The sequence below is a fragment of the Anabrus simplex genome, chromosome 2, assembly GCF_040414725.1.
Source record: "Anabrus simplex isolate iqAnaSimp1 chromosome 2, ASM4041472v1, whole genome shotgun sequence".
Classification (NCBI taxonomy): Eukaryota; Metazoa; Arthropoda; class Insecta; order Orthoptera; family Tettigoniidae; genus Anabrus; species Anabrus simplex.
The window spans coordinates 1,000,204,207-1,000,222,417 of record NC_090266.1 but is presented as its reverse complement, the minus strand read 5'-3'; the positions used below and the strand labels follow the sequence as shown (position 1 = coordinate 1,000,222,417).

Sequence of the window (18,211 nt, the reverse complement as noted above, 5' to 3'; positions counted from 1 at the left end):
CGTGTATTAAATCGTAACTTACCTATAATCAGGAGTAACTATAGAATCGTATATACCTACCTTCCGTTATTTATATTCTATCTTGAGGTTTTCTTGTTTTGATATTAAGAAATTATGTTTTTAAAACCTGAATTTCAGAAAAGTATTTTGTAAAAAAATTCTAATTGGATGTTTTATGAGAAGTTTTCAATTATCCAAACCTGCGACGACTTTTATTCCGACTTTTGTTTGGGTACCGGTTGGCCTTTTGTTTTTACTCCGGCTTTTGTGGGGGCGGGGGGGAATATGGTTGAAAAGGGGACATTTATGTGCATGATATTGGCAGCATTTTGGCCGGCTGTCCTGCCGCCATTTTTGGTAAAATGGCGTGTTTCTGTGAAATTGAATGAGAACGTTTTATTTTGGAAGTTTTTGCTGAGTGCTCTCGAATATTGGCCCTGTTGACTAACTGTTGTTGACCCTTGGTAGTAGACTTACGAAGTGCTCGAAATTCGGCACGATGAAGATGGCTGATGGAACTACTGTTTTAAGAAGGAATCGTCCGGGAATCAAGGGAAAGGTTAATCACCATTATTTTATTTATTATTATTATGACATGTTATTGATTGCGATGAATGTTACCGAATTTTCTTTGTAACATCATCAAGTGTTACCGATTTTCTGTTGAAAAGTATTTCCGATGAATGTGTTGACAGTGATGCTATTGTAAGTTACCTTTCGTAGAACTTCAAATGTCACTTTGGTGCTTGTGAGTTCATGTCATTCTGGTTTGTTTATTTTGTACCATTTCGCTGTAAAAGTGGAGGCCTAAGTTGGTGGGGTATTTTGTCTAATTCCTTCTGCGATATTGTGTACTGTCATAATGCAAGCGTACCCGATTTTAAAGCATTGTTGTGGCTACTGAGGTTATGCATGGTATTATATTATGTGAAAATGCGTCAGTCTGTTGTATTTCATTGTGCGTAATAGTGCTTGAGACTACAAGTTTAATATCATAATCTTTGTATATGATATTCTGCAGTTTTCATTGAATATTAGTGTGTCCAGTTTAAGTAAAGTTCGGAAAACTTATTCGAATAGACTTGTATCTAACATATGAGTAAAAGAAGAATCTAAACCTTATGAAAGTGTAACTCTAATTTTTTGCTTGGCCTGTATTTGGCCTATATGAAAAATTTTGGGAGTGACAGAGTGGGTTGTTATCCATCAGCATACACCAAGCTCTATGAGATCATGTTGTAAAGTTTGGTGTGAATAATACTGTTGGTGAAGGGTGAGACTGAACTATTCCTGATGATAGGTTAGGTTACACTACAGTTAGAAACAATGTTACCAGCTCTATATTAATTGTTTCCTGGGTTGTGTGTAGTTGTGATAGTGTGTGAATGAAGGTCAATCATGTGGTTGTTTGCCTCAAGCATGCTTGCACTGAAGTATAACATAATCCCTCTTTCAATTGAAAATAGTAACTTCCTCTCATTTTTTGCTGACACTGCTGTGGGTATTCTTAAAGGACTGACAGTTAGTTAGGTCATGTTTCTGACACTAATGCAAGTAGTAGTTTCCAGTGTCTTGTACAGTACTGCTAAAAGTGACTTGGCGGAGGTAGATTAAAAACTGTTCCATGCTACCAGTCGTATAAGTGACATCAAATGCTTTTAAATTGCTAAAAACTTTCTTCAACTTATCTCTTCATTTTTGGAGTCACTTGAGCTACCCAGGTTCATTTTGGTTTTGGTCAAGGATGCCTGTCCTGATGCCACATGATTCTTGAGATGAAAATCTCAACCCATGATCGACCAGGATTTGAACCTCAGCCTTTAGCGTGCGAAGCCCGCAGCTAAGCCACTGAGGTAATCACTCCCCATATTTTTAAATTTCTTTTTAGCCTATATTTAATCATGCACTATGCATTATTTATAATATTTATGCCTAGTAATTAATTACTGACTCCTTGTAATGTTTATCCGAGTTGTGCTAAAAAGACAGTATTCTGGGGACTGGAATTTGAGAGATGTGGCAGAAGGTTATTTAATAATGATGGTGAGTTATCTAGTTATTATCCCTAAAAGATTAAATTTTAGTAATGTTTGATTTGTGTGATAGGCACCGAAAAAATTATGGCAATTTATGGAAGCTACAGGCAACTGATAGAATTGGAATTCGTATTTTATAAGCTTGCATCAGTTATGGAAAGTTATAAGATCAGCAATAAGGACAGATATGTAGTAATGGAACTAGCACATATTATTGCAGATTAATTTATTTTCTTAAAAACGTTTTCAGTGGGGTTCGTAAACATTACTCTTAACAATCATTCTGTCATCAAAGGCGTGTTTGTGAAATAAATGGTGTCTTATATAGAGGACGGTACGCTTTAGGGGAGATCATATGGATAAACTATATGGAATCCTAGGATGTTCATTCATTGTTTACCATTTATAACAATGACAAATTTAATAATGCAGCTTAAAATTCCAATTATTTACAAATTATCGGTAAATCACATTGTACGGCACGCCACAAAACATTTGACATGCAAACCAGTGTCACATTTTCTGCACCGTGCTGTCGTCGTTTGCTTACAATATCAACATTTTGTTTGAGATTTTTGAGGATGACTGAATGATATAGATGTTGATTCCCATAGGGAATCTGAAATATTTGCCCTGAATGAGTAAATTTATAATACCAATATAAATGGTCCGTTATTGGACATAATAAATTTTCCAGCTAATTCATTCCTGGTTGCCAGCGTTTCACCCCCATGTGCTAAGTTTGGCTCATCAGTTGTTACTTAGCACACCCACCAAGCCGCATGGCTAGTGCGCATACCGTGAAGGCCACTGCGTAGGCTACTTGGAGCCACCGGCAGTGCCAATGCACTATGAGAGACTTTGTCTCATTACCAAGAATTGATGCCTGCTTGGCCATCAGATGATAATAGCCTAGATGTTGATTCCCATAGGGAACCTGAAATATTTGTCCCGAATGAGTAAATTTATAATACCAATATGAATGGTCCGTTGTTGGACATTATAAATTTTCCAGCTAACTCATTCCTGGTTGCTAAGTTGGGCTCATCAGTTGGTACTTAGCACACCCACCAAGACACATGGCTAGTGCAAACTGTGAAGGCCACTGTGTAGGCAACGGACCATTTATATTGATGACCATGTGGTCTGGCTTGTCATACCTAGACTCAATGAGCTTCGTTTGTGATGGTTTGCCTGGTCCCTTTTTAGTTGCTCCTTTTTTGTTTCTATGAGGGCAGTTACAACACATCATCTGAATGCCTGGTTGTTGAGGTTCCCTCCACTTTGCTTGCGATGAAGTTGCGCATTCGGCTCTGCGACGTTGATACAGTGCATAATAATTGGGAAGTACCACCGCTTGCTACAAATGGCTATGCAGTAGTGGGATGTGTTTTGGTTGGAACGATCATCTCCACCCTTATGAAATGAAATGGAAATGGCGTATGGCTTTTAGTGCCGGGAATGTCCGAGGACAAGTTCGGCTCGCCAGATGCAGGTCTTTTGATATGACGCCCGAAGGCGACCTGCGCGTCGTTATGAAGATGAAATGATGATGAAGACGACACATACACCCAGCCCCCGTGTCAGCGAAATTAACCAATTATGGTTAAAATTCCCGACCCTGCTGGGAATCGAACCCGGGACTCCTGTGGCCAAAGGCCAGTATGCTAACCATTTAGCCATGGAGCTGGACTCCACCCTTATGTTTATTATAAATTGACTCGCTTTTATGTTGAGAAATTAGACATTTTTTCTTTTTCCCCTACTTTGAGTATCGTGAAACACACTGCAGTGGGTACAGAGGCACAGCATTCAATGCAACACTGGCAATGTTATTATTTTATTTTCCATTTACAAACAACAATTTTCTCCTCAGCAGTTTTGAAATCAAAAGAAATTCCACTCATTTTCTTCATTTCAGCAGTATCCACTAGGGAGGAGTTCAAAATTCTAGTCTTGAATTGTGGCTGTAACTTTGATTTTCCGTTCTTTTAAGTGTAGTAGCAAAGGAATTCTTATTGTTCCATCAATTCTGAGGATTGTGTTCTCCGAGAAGGCTATCGGTCAATTGTCTCCATCTCGTGCGGTCCTTGGCCAGACATGCTGCACGAAAGATGTTCAACCCAGCAAAGGAACACCGGTAAAGAAATTGTGAGAAGAAATGAAAGGCGGCATCTGGGCGCATAGATCTCACGATATCGCAATACTACAATGCTACCACTTAGGCCATTTTTTTTGTAACAGTCCTTTATTGGAGTTGAAACTCATTGTTATGGCTCAAACTAAATGATAAAAATCTATTGTCAGTTGCACCAATTTAAAATATGAAACCATATCTTATAGACTTATTTTGGATAAATTATTTACATCCATGGTGCCCATGACTTATTTTGGATAATTATTTACATCCATGGTGCCCATAATATGGTAGGTACCATAGCTTCATCAATGTTGTGGTTTGCTACGTGAGGTGCATATGATTTGAACTTTTCGTTCAGCATACTTATCAAAGGTCACTCTTTCGTAAACTTGGCTTACTTATTCAAATTTTTTGCATCATTCATGTGTAGATGTCGGAATATGAAATCAAAGCGATCTTGTGATATTTCGGAAACGAGTGCGATTGTTAGTATCCAGTACATTTTTCCAATGCAGTCTGCGCCGCATTGGGCTCAAATATCCAGATTCTGATAGTACACAAGTAACACACGCCTAATGAATGGTATAGGTGAGAAATTGGAAAACATTAATTCTCATATCCATGGACTTAACGATAAAAATACCCTTAAGAGCTGATAGAAAGTAACATGCCAACCCTGTCCTTGGCTGACAGCTGAAGCTAAATCTACAATGCCTCAGTCTGTTGCATTATATCAACATTACAGACAACATTTATCAGCTGACATATTTGAACAATACCGCAAACTGCGAAATCAAATTAAACCATTTATCCGCAGTAAGAAATTTGATTACTTCTGGCGTCGATCCATTAATATAAAAGCTGGTATTACTTGCTGGCAACTCCGTTCCTTAGGTATTGGAAAGCTACTTGTGAGCCATTCTAAACCAGAAGTACCACTGATGAGATTGATAAACACTTCTTAGCAGACTTTTTTACTCTTGAACATGATGTAGTGCAGACCACCATCATGACAACAATCATCTGATCGCCCATGCTTGAATTTCTAACTGTCTCAGAGCATAAAGTGAGAAGAGAACTGATGTCAGTTAAATCCCATGCAAAGTGGGCTTATAAAATTCCTATTTTCTTCATTACTAAAACACACATGCACACACACACACACACACTCTCTCTCTCTCTCTCTCTCTCTCTCTCTTCCTCACACACATCAGATATATCTGGATGCCTCTCTGAAAATGCTGTTAGACTTTACCAGTGTCACTTTCCCTATTATTTGATATTTATGTGGGATGCATCCACCCTTTGCTGTTACAACGGCTTTAACTCTGCTGGGGACACTTTCAGTGAGGTGTACGAATGTCTATGGAGGAATGGCAGTCTACACACACACACACACACTCTTTCTCTCTCTCCAGTTCCGTGAGAAAATTTCTGCATCCATTATATCATTTCTCAGCCATGATTCAACTCCTATTATGATATCTGGTATATATCTATTAAATTACTTAATTCTTGTTTCTTTATAATACTTCTACAGTTCAACACTAACATTATATCATCCCTACTTGACTTCCAGATCCCTGTACCCTTATCATTGCTCCTTAGACCACCCTGTTTCCCTGAATTCTTCCCAGAGTTTCTTCTCTTACCAATTTCTTACATTTTGTTAATATCAAGATATTTCCGGATACTTCCTTTTCTATTTCCTGATACTTCCTTTTGCTTTCTTCATTTTTTATATCTATTCCATTCTTGCCATGCTTTCTTTTCTTTCACTGTTTGTCTCACCGCATTCCACCATGGTGTCTTCTTTTCTTTCACTCTCGATGTTCTACTCCAGGCACTCTCTGTGTCACTTACAAATGCCCTTTTGTAGTTGGACCATTCATCTTCCACATTTTGTACTTCAGTGACTGGAATTTGTTGTTTCAGTCTCTCCAGAAATTCTTCCTGTACATTCTTATCTTTTAAATTCCAGATTTTACTATCCCTTTTCTCCTTTAATTTTTCCATTTCCCTCACTCATTTTTGCTATCACAACTCTATGGTCTACATTGAATGCTTCTCGTGGTAAAGCTGTTGTGTCCATCAACTGTCTGCGATTTTTCCTTTCCATCAGAATGTAATCAATTGCTGATTTTATTCTTCTGTTACCTGAGCCATATCTTGCTATTTTTGTACTATTTTTCTTCCAAAACCATATGTTGTCCACAATCATTCTATTCCTCTCACAAAACTCTACTAGTTTCTCTCATTCTTCCTTCCTTTTCCCATATCTATATGGCCCGATTACTTCTTCCTTTCCCTGTCCTTCATTTTCCACCTCTGCATTTAAGTCTCCCATTATAATCACTTCCACATCAGTTATCTCTTTTTCTAGTTTCTCCAGAAATTCCTCAATATCCTCCTTTTTATTCCCTGTATGTGGTGCCTGCACTTGTGTGAATCCTTCACTGTGTTCCTTATTCTAACAAGGGAACTGTCCATACTGTCATATCACCGAGCTTGATAGCTGCAGTCGCTTAAGTGCGGCCAGTATCCAGTATTCGGGAGATAGTAGGTTCGAATCCCACTGTCGGCAGCCCTGAAGATGGTTTTCCGTGGTTTCCCATTTTCACACCAGGCAAATGCTGGGGCTGTACCTTGATTAAGGCCACGGCCGCTCCCTTCCCACTCCTAGCCCTTTCCTGTTCCATCGTCGCCATAAGATATATCTGTATCGGTGCGACGTAAAGCTAATAGCAAAAAAATAGCATACTGTCATATCAAAATCAACAGTGAAATTTTTTAGAGAGGATGAGGGGTCCATAAGAAGCAATGTACAAAAATTCAGCTGCCATTTCGATCTTTAAGGTCCTGAAATCGATACAGAAATGTCTAATAGAATTGCACGCGTTAGCATATAGCTCGACATGGACAGCCCTGGGGACCAGCTGAAGCGACGGGTTACCTTGAGCTTTCTGTGGTAACCAGTTGTCACGTTCCTTTCAAAGAGCAGTTGTGAGTCCGGCTAATGTTCTAGAGTATGCTTACATTATTTCCGTGAAAAAGGTTTCTCCTCCTCCCGTGAAATAACTTCGGAAGAAAGGGAGATGGGTCGACATGTGATCGAACTAATAGAAAATCATCTCATTTGTGCCAGTATCGTCTGAGTCGTGTCTGGAGAGAAATAGTGACAGTGAAAATGGTAGTGGAAGCAGCAACACCTCATCTGCATTATCTGAAAGAGAAGGCAGCACACCATTGTCAGGAACAAGATGTGTTAGGGATCCGATTTTGAGCCCCGAGTCTGATTCCCGTCAATCCAGTGAAGAGACACCGCAGTCACCTAGCATTTCTACTAGTTCAAGCTATGCTTCCAGTCCACAGAAGAAAGTGAAACAAACTGTAGATCTTGCGTACAAGAGAAAAGCTGTAAATTTATGGTTAAATAAGGGGGTAAGAAGCGGCTTTCATTAACCACTGTTCGCAAAAGTTGTCGTAAGGTGATTTTATGTAAAGGTGATGTCACTACGACAAGTAAAGAAAACTGTGAAAACCAATGTTGCCTCAAAGTACATATTCGTTGTGCATGGTGCCAAAAATATTTGTGTTTTTATCTTGCGATTAACGCACCTCATTTATGTTTCACATTTGTTGTGTAACAATAAAGTGACCTTGGCACGTGGCAGCCTGCCAGTTCGTTCTCTCTCTCTCTCTCTCTCTCCAGCACATCTGCAACTCCAGTCCACTGTGCGCTGCGCTAGCCAGCAAGAAGCAAGGTTTGTCCAATAAGCTGCGTTGTCAGACAGAATTTGTATCAAGATTTCGAATCCTTCCAGTTTGAAATGGCAGCTAAATTTTTGTACATCGCTATTTTATGGGTCTCCTCATGGTCTCGGTGAAATTTCATTGTTGATTTCGATATGACAGTATGGACAGTTCCCTTGTAAGTCTGATTTTTGTTATCCTGTTGCTGATGTGCTCTACCATATTCACATACTCCTCCAGCTCTTTTGGAATTATCAAGCTCACTCTATTTTTTGCCTCTTGGCCACCGCTCCAGTATAGTGTACATCCTTTCCTCATTCTCTTCTACCAGGCGAGTTGGCCGTGCGGTTAGGAACCTCGAAGCTGTGAGCTTGCATCCGGGAGATAGTGGGTTCAAATCCCACTGTCGGCAGCCCTGAAGATGGTTTTCTGTGGTTTCCCATTTTCACACCAGGCAAATGCCGGGACTGTATGTTAATTAAGGCCACAGCCGCTTCCTTCCAACTCCTAGCCCTTTCCTTTTCCATCGTCGCCAAAAGACCTATCTGTGTCGGTGCGACGTAAAGCCACTAGCAATCTATTCTTTCTCTTCTCCTTCCACTTAATTTCTTTCTCTTCTCCTTCCACTTAATGCTGCTTAACACCACCATTTCTTTACCCTCTTTCGCCATGAAATTCACCTCTTCGTGTGCCTTTCCTGTCAGGAACATAAGGTTGATTATGCCCATCTTCGTGATGTTTGTTACTGGTCGCCCATTTTCCAGTTTCCCCAGTACCCAAGGAACTGCATGTTGCTTTCAGGGTACGGCCTAACCTATTTCGAGGCAAATTTAGAAGTACCATATCACATATAGGCTATTATTACGGTGGGGTCACCACTCTCAGAGGGCTTTTATACCTACTGCCAGGTGTAACATTAGGCCACTCCTCAGGAGTACACACGCCTTTTACAAAGGCTTCGCTGAAGTACATACATAGCTGACAGGAGTAAGTATTCCATTTTATCTGCTGTTGGGACTGGGTTTCTCTTATACTTTCTGAACCATTGACTGTGTTCTCCTTTCTGGTGAATTTATGTGTCATTTTCTCCACAAGGCCTTCACCTGGCCTCCAAAGGGAGGACTCCTCTGCCCGTAGCCGTTTGTCCCCACTTTGGGTGTTAAGATTGGTAATGGCCACTTAACTCTCGTCCAGACTGTCGCAGGTAGTAGTGTCTGCTGTCACATACAGCAGGAGGATGACCTGATCTGTAGAATTTCGGCATATGAATTAGCGTAGAACTACGGTTTAAGTTTTCTTCTGAACAGTCAGATGGCTCTACATCAGCAAGTTGAATGCGCGGACTTGAACTACGGACACTGGAAAATGTTCTTCCCATTTCAAGCTGATAATATGACATGAAGTGAAAATAGATATGGATTAACTAAAGTACCAATCACATCACAAAATGCTTTGCGAGGCTTGTTGGTAGATTGTAGTGCAGTGTTCTGTATCCGCCAGTAGCGCACATGGCACTCAGACAATGAATCCTTGTGGCCCACTGCCGTATTCCCGTGTGTTTCGCCGTAAATGATCACTGCGAGTTTACACGATGCAGTATTTCTCAAATGCTTGCTCTTTGTGGATTGACAAACAATTTTGAGATCTCAAAACATGTGTACCCAAAACACTCATAATACATTTGTACCAGACTTGAATAGAGCGTCACTGGACAGAACTGCACAGATTCACTCACTGAACTAAAGTAGTGCAGAGGCCCATGGTACTTCCCAACGGATGATAACAGGAAGTTGCTCAGTATTTGGAAATCCAGGTTTCACGACAGGAGGCTGTTTCTCGATATCATTTTGAGATGGATCTGGAACTGTGCAATAAATTATCGAGAAAGCGGGTGCGTCAAATATGGAAACGTTTCTTTTTACCCATTTTGAACCAAAAAGTTTGGGTGCGTAAATTATCCAGGGGTGTTAATAATGCACGGAAATGCAGTAATATAATTACCACCAATTTATCCTTCCTCCGTTTTGTTTTCGGTTGCTGCACCAGAAGTTTTCAGTGGTATGCTGCATTATCCATCACAGTGACACAGGATCATATATTTCTCAATCCTATGATTAGCTTCTACCCATATTTGAAATTTGTGACTGTTCATAACACCATGGCAGTCCTGATTTCTCTTAAATTTGTTGCAAATATTAACACATTTACTCCCATATCCAACCATTGTCTGCTTAGGTTTCACAAGTGTAAAATACTGTATCCGACCTTATTCTGATTTGAATTTTTGTCAACTTTTTACATTCTAATGTATGTTAGATGACACAGTATACCAGTTTGCCGGTACCGGGCGAGTTGGTAGTGCAGTTAGGGGTGCGCCGCTGTGAGCTTGCATCCGGGAGATAGTGGGTTCAAACTCCACTGTCTGCAGCCCGGAAGGTGGTTTTCCATGGTTTCCCATTTTCACACGAGGCAAATGCTGGGGCTATACTTTAATTAAGGCCACGTCCGCTTCCTTCCCATTCCTAGGCCTTTCCTATCCCATCGTCACCATAAGACCTATCTGTGTCGGTGCGACGTAAAACAAATAGCGAAAAAAGTTTGCCGGTAGACTGTGGGCAAACTTAACATTTTGCTGCAGCTGGGGGTAATTTCCCACATTGTGAGATATGTGATCTGAAAAAACATGTGTCAATCTTGAGATCTCTGAAGTGCGTTGTTGTATTTCAAATGGCACTGAGTGATAAAACGAATAATCATCGCAAGTAGTAACTTGTACTAGATCTCTTGTGAAGGTGTGTACAAATTTTCACATTTTTAGGGTTTATAGTATGAGTCACACTAAATTAAAGCCGGGTGTTACATGTTACCTAGGAAGTCCAGATAGCATCTAAAAATCTCTGGGGTGTATGATTAAATACGAGGCGTGTTTTTCAAGTAAAGACCGTTTTGTTGTAGACACTAGTAGTTCGTGTGCACGTCGCAACGTGCGTGTGTGCCGGCATGCCTCGGGAAGAACGGTGCTCAGTTTCAGCTTTGTTGCTAACCTGTACGGTTCTATTCTGTGCTTGCTTTATGTTCAAGATTATCGACTTGCCCACCCCACGCGAGGTTCGGTCATTGATTCAGTTTTTGTTGGCAAGGTACCTGTCTGCTGCAGACATTCACCGACAGATTTGCGAAGTGTACGGTGCTAATACTATGAGTGATGGCAAAGTGTGTAAGTGGGTACGAGACTTCAAAGATGGCTGTGACAACGTCTATGATGAGGCCCGCTCCGGTCGCCCGCCTCCGATTACAGATGATTGGGTGGCTTCAGTTGAAGCGAAGATTCGTGAGGACAGACGCTTCACAATAACAGCTCTCTCAAACACCTTTCCTGACTAGTCTAGGTCAGTGCTTTATAGGAGCAGGCGGTGAGTTTCTATGAAGAGGGTATTCAAAACATAGTTGTAAGGTATGATTAGTGTTTAAACAAACTTGGTGGCTGTGTTGAAAAATAGAGTAAAGTATGTAGAATCTGCAAATAAATGTGGTGTTTGAAAATCGCCTTTCGTTGTCTAGTTATTTTCAAATGGCCCTTACTGTCCGACTCGTTGGCTGAATGGTCAGCCTAATGGCCTTCGGTTCAGAGGGTCCCGGGTTCGATTCCCGGCCGGGTCGGGGATTTTAACCTTAATTGGTTAATTCCAGTGGCCCGGGGGCTGGGTGTTTGTGATGCCCCCAACATCGCTGCAACTCACACACCACACACAACCCTATCCTCCACCACAATAACACGCAGTTACCTATTCATGGCAGATGCCGCCCACCCTCATCGGAGGGTCTGCCTTACAAGGGCTGCAATCGGCTAGTAATAGCCACACAAAGTTATTATTAATGGCCCTTCCTTAAAAAACAAGCCTCATACCTGCAGAGGGAGATAGGAGTGAATGTGTTAAATCAGCTCCTGCAAGAAGTTTGAGATTCAGCTTGAAGTTATTTGTCCTAAGAAGTTACCCCCCCCAAAAATGTCAGATCACCTACTTCAGGGATATTAATGGACGAAAATTGTGATCTGTGTTGAATGAATAAAAAAAGAGGTCTGATTTTAAGGAAAGCAACTTAAATGCAGCAAAGTCATCTAAAGTGATCAAATGTTAAAATTTGTAATGAAAGTATTTTAATTACAAAATCTACATTAGAAGTCTATGATCATTTGTATTAACTGTGGATGCGTGCTATTACGGTTTTCCCACCGCTGAGCGCCAAGGCCAGTTTCCATTTTTTGCAAGCTTGTGTTTGATCCCTCACAGTTCAGCTGCTGTTGTAGATAGAAACTTGAAATTTTTGTTATTTTTTTACTAATGAGATTGCCTATAGGCCTACGAATAAAGCCTTTCTCAGTTCATTTATGACCACTAGTAAACATTTGGCAGGCAAAACCCAAAAACATTAATTACAAATAAAATAAAACAAAAAAGTTTAGCAATAAACTTTAGGTAGAACAAAACAATTTTTATATGTCGCAAACATATTCATTAAATAGTACAACCTATTATGAAGCTATATTGAAAATTTCATTCATTTTGTGCCTAAAATAATTCTGTAGTAAAAATAATTTATATATATATAATCTCCAAATGAGCCAAAAATAAAAGTCTAATTACACTAATTTTATTTATATATCTGTACTTACTAAATACGGTACAAATGTATTTTACATAACTCTTATGTAACATACTACAAATAATATTAATAATAATAATAATAATAATAATAATAATAATAATAAAATTCAGTACAAGTATATTTTCCAAGACCTCTCAAACAAACACGTTTTGTCAAGCACAATGGATATATAATCATTTTCACAGCAATAAATAAACAAGTAAAAGATCGAGAGCAACTAGACACAGAGCGGACAAGTTGCACAGCCGCGCCAAGTAAAGCGCGCCAATAAATATGCCTGCTGATTGGACTATTATACTGAAAAAAATGGCCTTGAAAATAAACGAGGCTGTTTATTGCAAAAATAATAAGTCTTTAGCTAACTATATTGGGAAATTCTGAAAGGAAATGACTGTTACTTTTAATAATAAAAAATAAATACTATGAACGTCTTTTTGAAAGGACGTTGGCATTTTTCAGATGAAAACCAAAGGGGCTTTCAAAAGGACGTTGGCGCTTAGAGAGTTAATATATCACGCACTATAAAATAAGATGCTTAAAAAGTAAATGTCTGACAGGTAGCAGTATACACTGACAAAATTTCAGCTTGCTTCAGGTGGTGATTATAAAATACAAAACAGACCTAAATAAATACATGTAATTGCTTATACCGACATGAAAATACACTGGAGAAGTTTTAACAGAAATACCTCTGTGAAGTTAATTCTTGGTCTAAAAGAGAATATATGTGTGTGTTGGGGGGGGGGTCTTTAGAATGACCAGAGAACCTGTAACAGTGGAGACGGCAAAATCGATATTAGATGATGAGAACCATTGACAGAATTCTACAAAAAGTATGTCATATTGCTCTTCCTTTACCGTCCGACTCGCTGGCTGAATGGTCAGTGCACTGGCCTTCGGTTCAGAGGGTCCTGGGTTCGATTCCCGGCTGGGTCGGGGATTTTAATAGCTTCTGATTAATTCGTCTGGCTCGGGGACTGGGTGTATGTGTCCGTCCCAACATTCTCCTCATCATATTCAGACAACGTACCACACTACCAACCACCACAGAAACATGCAGTAGTGATTACATCCCTCCAAATAGGGTTGGTATCCAGAAGGGCATCCGGCCGGAAAACAGGGCCAAATCCACACCCCGCGACCCCACAGGTGTGGGGAAAAAGCGGTAGCAAAAGAAGACTTGCTCTTCCTTTACCATCCAGTCAACTTCAGTACACAATAACAGGAAAACTAATGGAAAAATGTACTGGGTACAAAGCACTCTTTTGTTCCAGTATGAATAACGATCAATCATCTATACTCAGAAATAGTTTGTAATATCTGAAGCCATCTCTCTTCAGTTTTGACTCAGTTAATTTATAATTGTTGGACTCTTGAGGCTGCTGAAATGTGGTTTTGGAGAAGAATTACAAAAACAAGTTTGACAGATAAAAAAAAAAAGACTTTGTTTTAAAGAACGTAAAAGAGGACCGATGTTTATTAAATACGATAAAGAAAAGAAAGTTCCTTGGACACGTACTGAGACATGACTCTCTTCTCCATCATCATTGAAGATAAAGTACTGGGAAAGAGACCCAAGGGACGACCAAGGATGTCATACATCAAGAACTCCTTCAGTGAACTGGCATGTGGTTCATATAGCAACATGAAGAGGCTAGCAGAAGATCGTCGGACAAAGCATTGCCTTTAGTAGATGATGATGAGGCTCTTTAGTCTGCCAAAACTAACTTTGAGTAAATTAATTTTAAATTTATATACCCGTTTAAAAAAAAATCGATGATAACAAATTCACGAAAGCTGTTAACGTAAATGACATAAAGGAAATTAAGGAAAACTAACCAGTTCTTTAAATAAGCTTGTTAGATTATCCCTTAATAGAAATAATAAAAACTACAAATATAGTTACATGAAAGCCGTTCACATAAATATAAATTACATCATGGAAAATTAAAGGAAAGCTAACTAATCGTAAGATATACACTTAACGGTTTTGATCCTTAGTGAATTGTGATCACAATAATAATAATTAATAACTAATAATAACTAATGTTTAGTTTTCATGTCAGTTGTATGATTATACATTTGCTTAGTTATTAGATGTTTTACATTAAGGCTGAAGATGGCCAGCCAAGGCCGAAACTAGTCCCTAGTTTAGTAATGTAATCCAATAATATTGCATAATATAGTATTGAAAAAGGTGGACCATTCGACATTAATTTAACCAGCCCATTAAAAAAGCTTGTTAGACTGTCTGAAAATAAATAATTTGATGGTTATAATAAAAACTACGAATGTAATTCCACGAAAGCCATTCTAGTAAACATAAATTACATCACCGGAAATTAAAGGAAAATTAATCAACCCGTAAAATTAAGTCCATTAGACTATCCCTAAATAGTTCTTTAAAAAAAATCAATCACTACTAATCTTCATTTAGGGCAGTCGCCCAGGTGGCAGATTCTCTTGTCTGTTGTTTTCCTAGCCTTCTCTTGAATGATTTCAAAGAAATTGGAAATTCTTTGATCATCTCCTTTGGTAAGTCTTTCCAATCCCTAACTCCCCTCCTTATAAATGAATATTTGCCCCAATTTTTTCTCTTGAATACCAACTTTATTTTCATAATTATGATCTTTCCTACTTTTCAAGACTCCACTCAAACACCACACCATCTCTCCACTGACGTCTCGGAACATACCACTCAGTACAATTTACGAACTTCATCATATAGATCCGTATTGATACAAAATTAGCAACATTTTTGTAACACTACTCTTTTGTTGGAAATCACCCAGAACAAATTGATCTGCTCTTTGGATATTTTCCAGTTCTTGAATCAAGTAATCATGGTGATGGTCCCATACACTGGAACCATACTCTATTTGGGGTCTTACCATAGACCTGTATGGCCTCTCCTTTACATCTTTACTACAATCCCTAAACACCCTCATAACCATGTGCAGAGATCTGTACCCTTCATTTACAATCCCATTTATGTGATTACCCCAATGAAGATCTTTCCTTATATTAACACCTAGGTACTTACACTGATCCCCATAAGGAACTTCCACTCCATCAACACAGTAATTGAAAATGAGAAGACTTTTCCTATTTGTTAAACTCACAACCTGACTTTTAACCCCATTTATCACCATACCATTGCCTGCTGTCTATCTCACAACATTTTCGAGGTCACGTTGCAGTTGCTCACAGTCTTGTAACTTATCACTCTATAGAGAATAACATCATCCGCAAAAAGCCTTACCTCCGATTCCACTCCTTTACTCATATCATTTATATATATAAGAAAACATAAAGGTCCGATAATACTGCCTTGACGAATTCCCCTCTTAATTATTACAGGGTCAGATAAAGCTTCACCTACTCTAATTCTCTGAGATCTATTTTCTAGAAATATAGCAACCCATTCAGTCACTCTTTTGTCTAGTCCAATTGCACTCATTTTTGCCAGTAGTCTCCCATGATCCACCCTATCAAATGCTTTAGACAGGTCAATCGCGATACAGTCCATTTGACCTCCAGAATCCAAGATATCTGCTATATCTTGCTGGAATCCTACAAGTTGAGCTTCGGTGGAATAATCTTTCCTAAACCCGAACTGCCTTCTATCGAACCAGTTATTAATTTTGCAGACATGTCTAACATTATCAGAAAGATTGCTTTCCCAAAGCTTACATGCAATGCATGTCAAACTGACTGGCCTGTAATTTTCAGTTTTATGTCTATCACCCTTTCCTTTATACAGAGGAGCTACTAAAGCAACTAAAGCAACTCTCCATTCATTTGGTATAGCTCCTTCATGCAAACAATAATCAAATAAGTACTTCAGATATGGTACTATATCCCAATCCATTGTCTTTAGTATATCCCCAGAAATCTTATCAATTCCAGCTGCTTTTCTAGTTTTCAGCATTTGTATCTTATTGTAAATGTTATCATAGGTATATTTTAATACTTTTTTAGGATTAGTCACCTCCTCTATCTGAACATTATCCTTGTAACCAACAATCTTTATATACTGCTGTCTTTTGAAGATCCTCGCATACATACTCACCTTGTTCATTAATGATTCCTGGAATATCCTTCTTGGATCCTGTATCTGCCTTACACCTATACGTACCCTTCCATTTTTCACTAAAATTTGTATGACTGCCAATTATGCTTGCCGTCATGTTATCCTTACCTGACTTCTTTGCTAGATTCAATTTCCTAGTAAGTTCCTTGAATTTCTCCTTTTTCCCACAGCATTTCTAAATCTATTTCTTTCCAATCTGCGCCACCTTCTTAGTCTATTTGGGCCGATTGCAGAAACGGTATTTAGACGATGTCTACGGTTAAACAATGCCTAAGCATGGCTGCCGCATTGCAGAGACGTTATTTATCACTTCGGCAATGTCTAAAACCATTGTTCAACCGGTCATATTTAAACACTGCCGAGAGCACTTTTTAACCTCAAATGAGAGGAGTGAATCACAATCAGAGGTTATGTACCATGAAATATGTAATTTGTATTATCATGTTGTGACGATTCCGGGAAGAAAGGTGGGTCGCCCGCTGCTAATTCGCAGCTATTAGTTTGACATGCACGGGGAGATAATCATAAAATAAGGTTTCGCTTTACGAGAGACTAGTTTCTTGAGACTGACAAAGTGACAGTCCGGTAAATGTCAACTTGAATACAATTCTTGGCAACCGCTATATTTTATTATGTACATGGGGGTAATTTCCATGGAATTATAGGTCACTTCGACTACATTCATAACAGAATTACGTGTCCCGATCGTCTGAGGGCTGTCACATACATCAACCAGGAGGGATTCACTTATATTTACTGCCAAGTAAACACTCATAATAGTGAAAACTAAAAAGTAGGTTGTATGGGATTTTTATATATATAAAATTGTATAAGTTTTCGGCAACTATCAGATAGGAAAAGGCATGTGGTGGTGATTATCGTTTATAGAGGACTGGGGAAGAAGAGCCGTGGTCATAATAACAGACCTAGTATTTGCCTGGTGTAAAAATAAGGAAACTACGGAAAACAATCTTCACGGCTGCCGATGATGAGTTTCGAACCTACGATCTCCAGAATGCAAGCTACTTCTATATGGCCCGTACAACATACTCGGTTATACATTACTATTGCTTCATCTTCCCTTCGTCGAAGCTACCGTATTTATGAGTAGATTACACTCACTGTAACAACGCTGTAATGAAAGCTCCCCGTACGGTGGCGTGTCGCTTTAGTGTCGATAATATTATGAGATTTAATTTCCACCGAAAGAGATACTCTTATCTGTGGGCAAGTCATGCTCAGCCATATTTGAGTAATGTGTAGGAAGACAAACAGCTGACTGGCGTTCGGCGCGCGCATCGACTTTTTTCATTGGTTGCGACAAGCAAAAAGTTGCATGAAAGATACTTCTGTCTCCATTTTCAAACCAAAATTGAAACTTTTAGGGATGTCTAGTTAAACATCGACTGAACATTGTTTATGCAATGGAAGATCGTGAACGATGTAGACGTTGTTTAGGTAGATGATGTCTAAGGCTTAAAACTAGTCATCGTTTCAGCAATCGGCCCTTTATTTCTCTGT

General features: G+C 39.2%; 1 protein-coding gene across 4 annotated transcripts in view; it reads left to right on the top strand.

Moving 5' to 3' along the window:
* Positions 1-358: 358 nt before the first annotated feature.
* The window catches only part of LOC136864624 (MOB kinase activator-like 4), a 254,865-nt gene continuing 237,012 nt past the window's right edge, over positions 359-18,211 (top strand). For all 4 annotated transcript variants that reach the window (XM_067141862.2, XM_067141865.2, XM_067141864.2 and 1 more), the window contains exon 1: positions 359-559. In XM_067141862.2, coding sequence (XP_066997963.1) covers positions 500-559 — 60 coding nt within the window. In that variant the 5' untranslated portion in view covers positions 359-499. The remainder of the gene's footprint in view (positions 560-18,211) is intronic.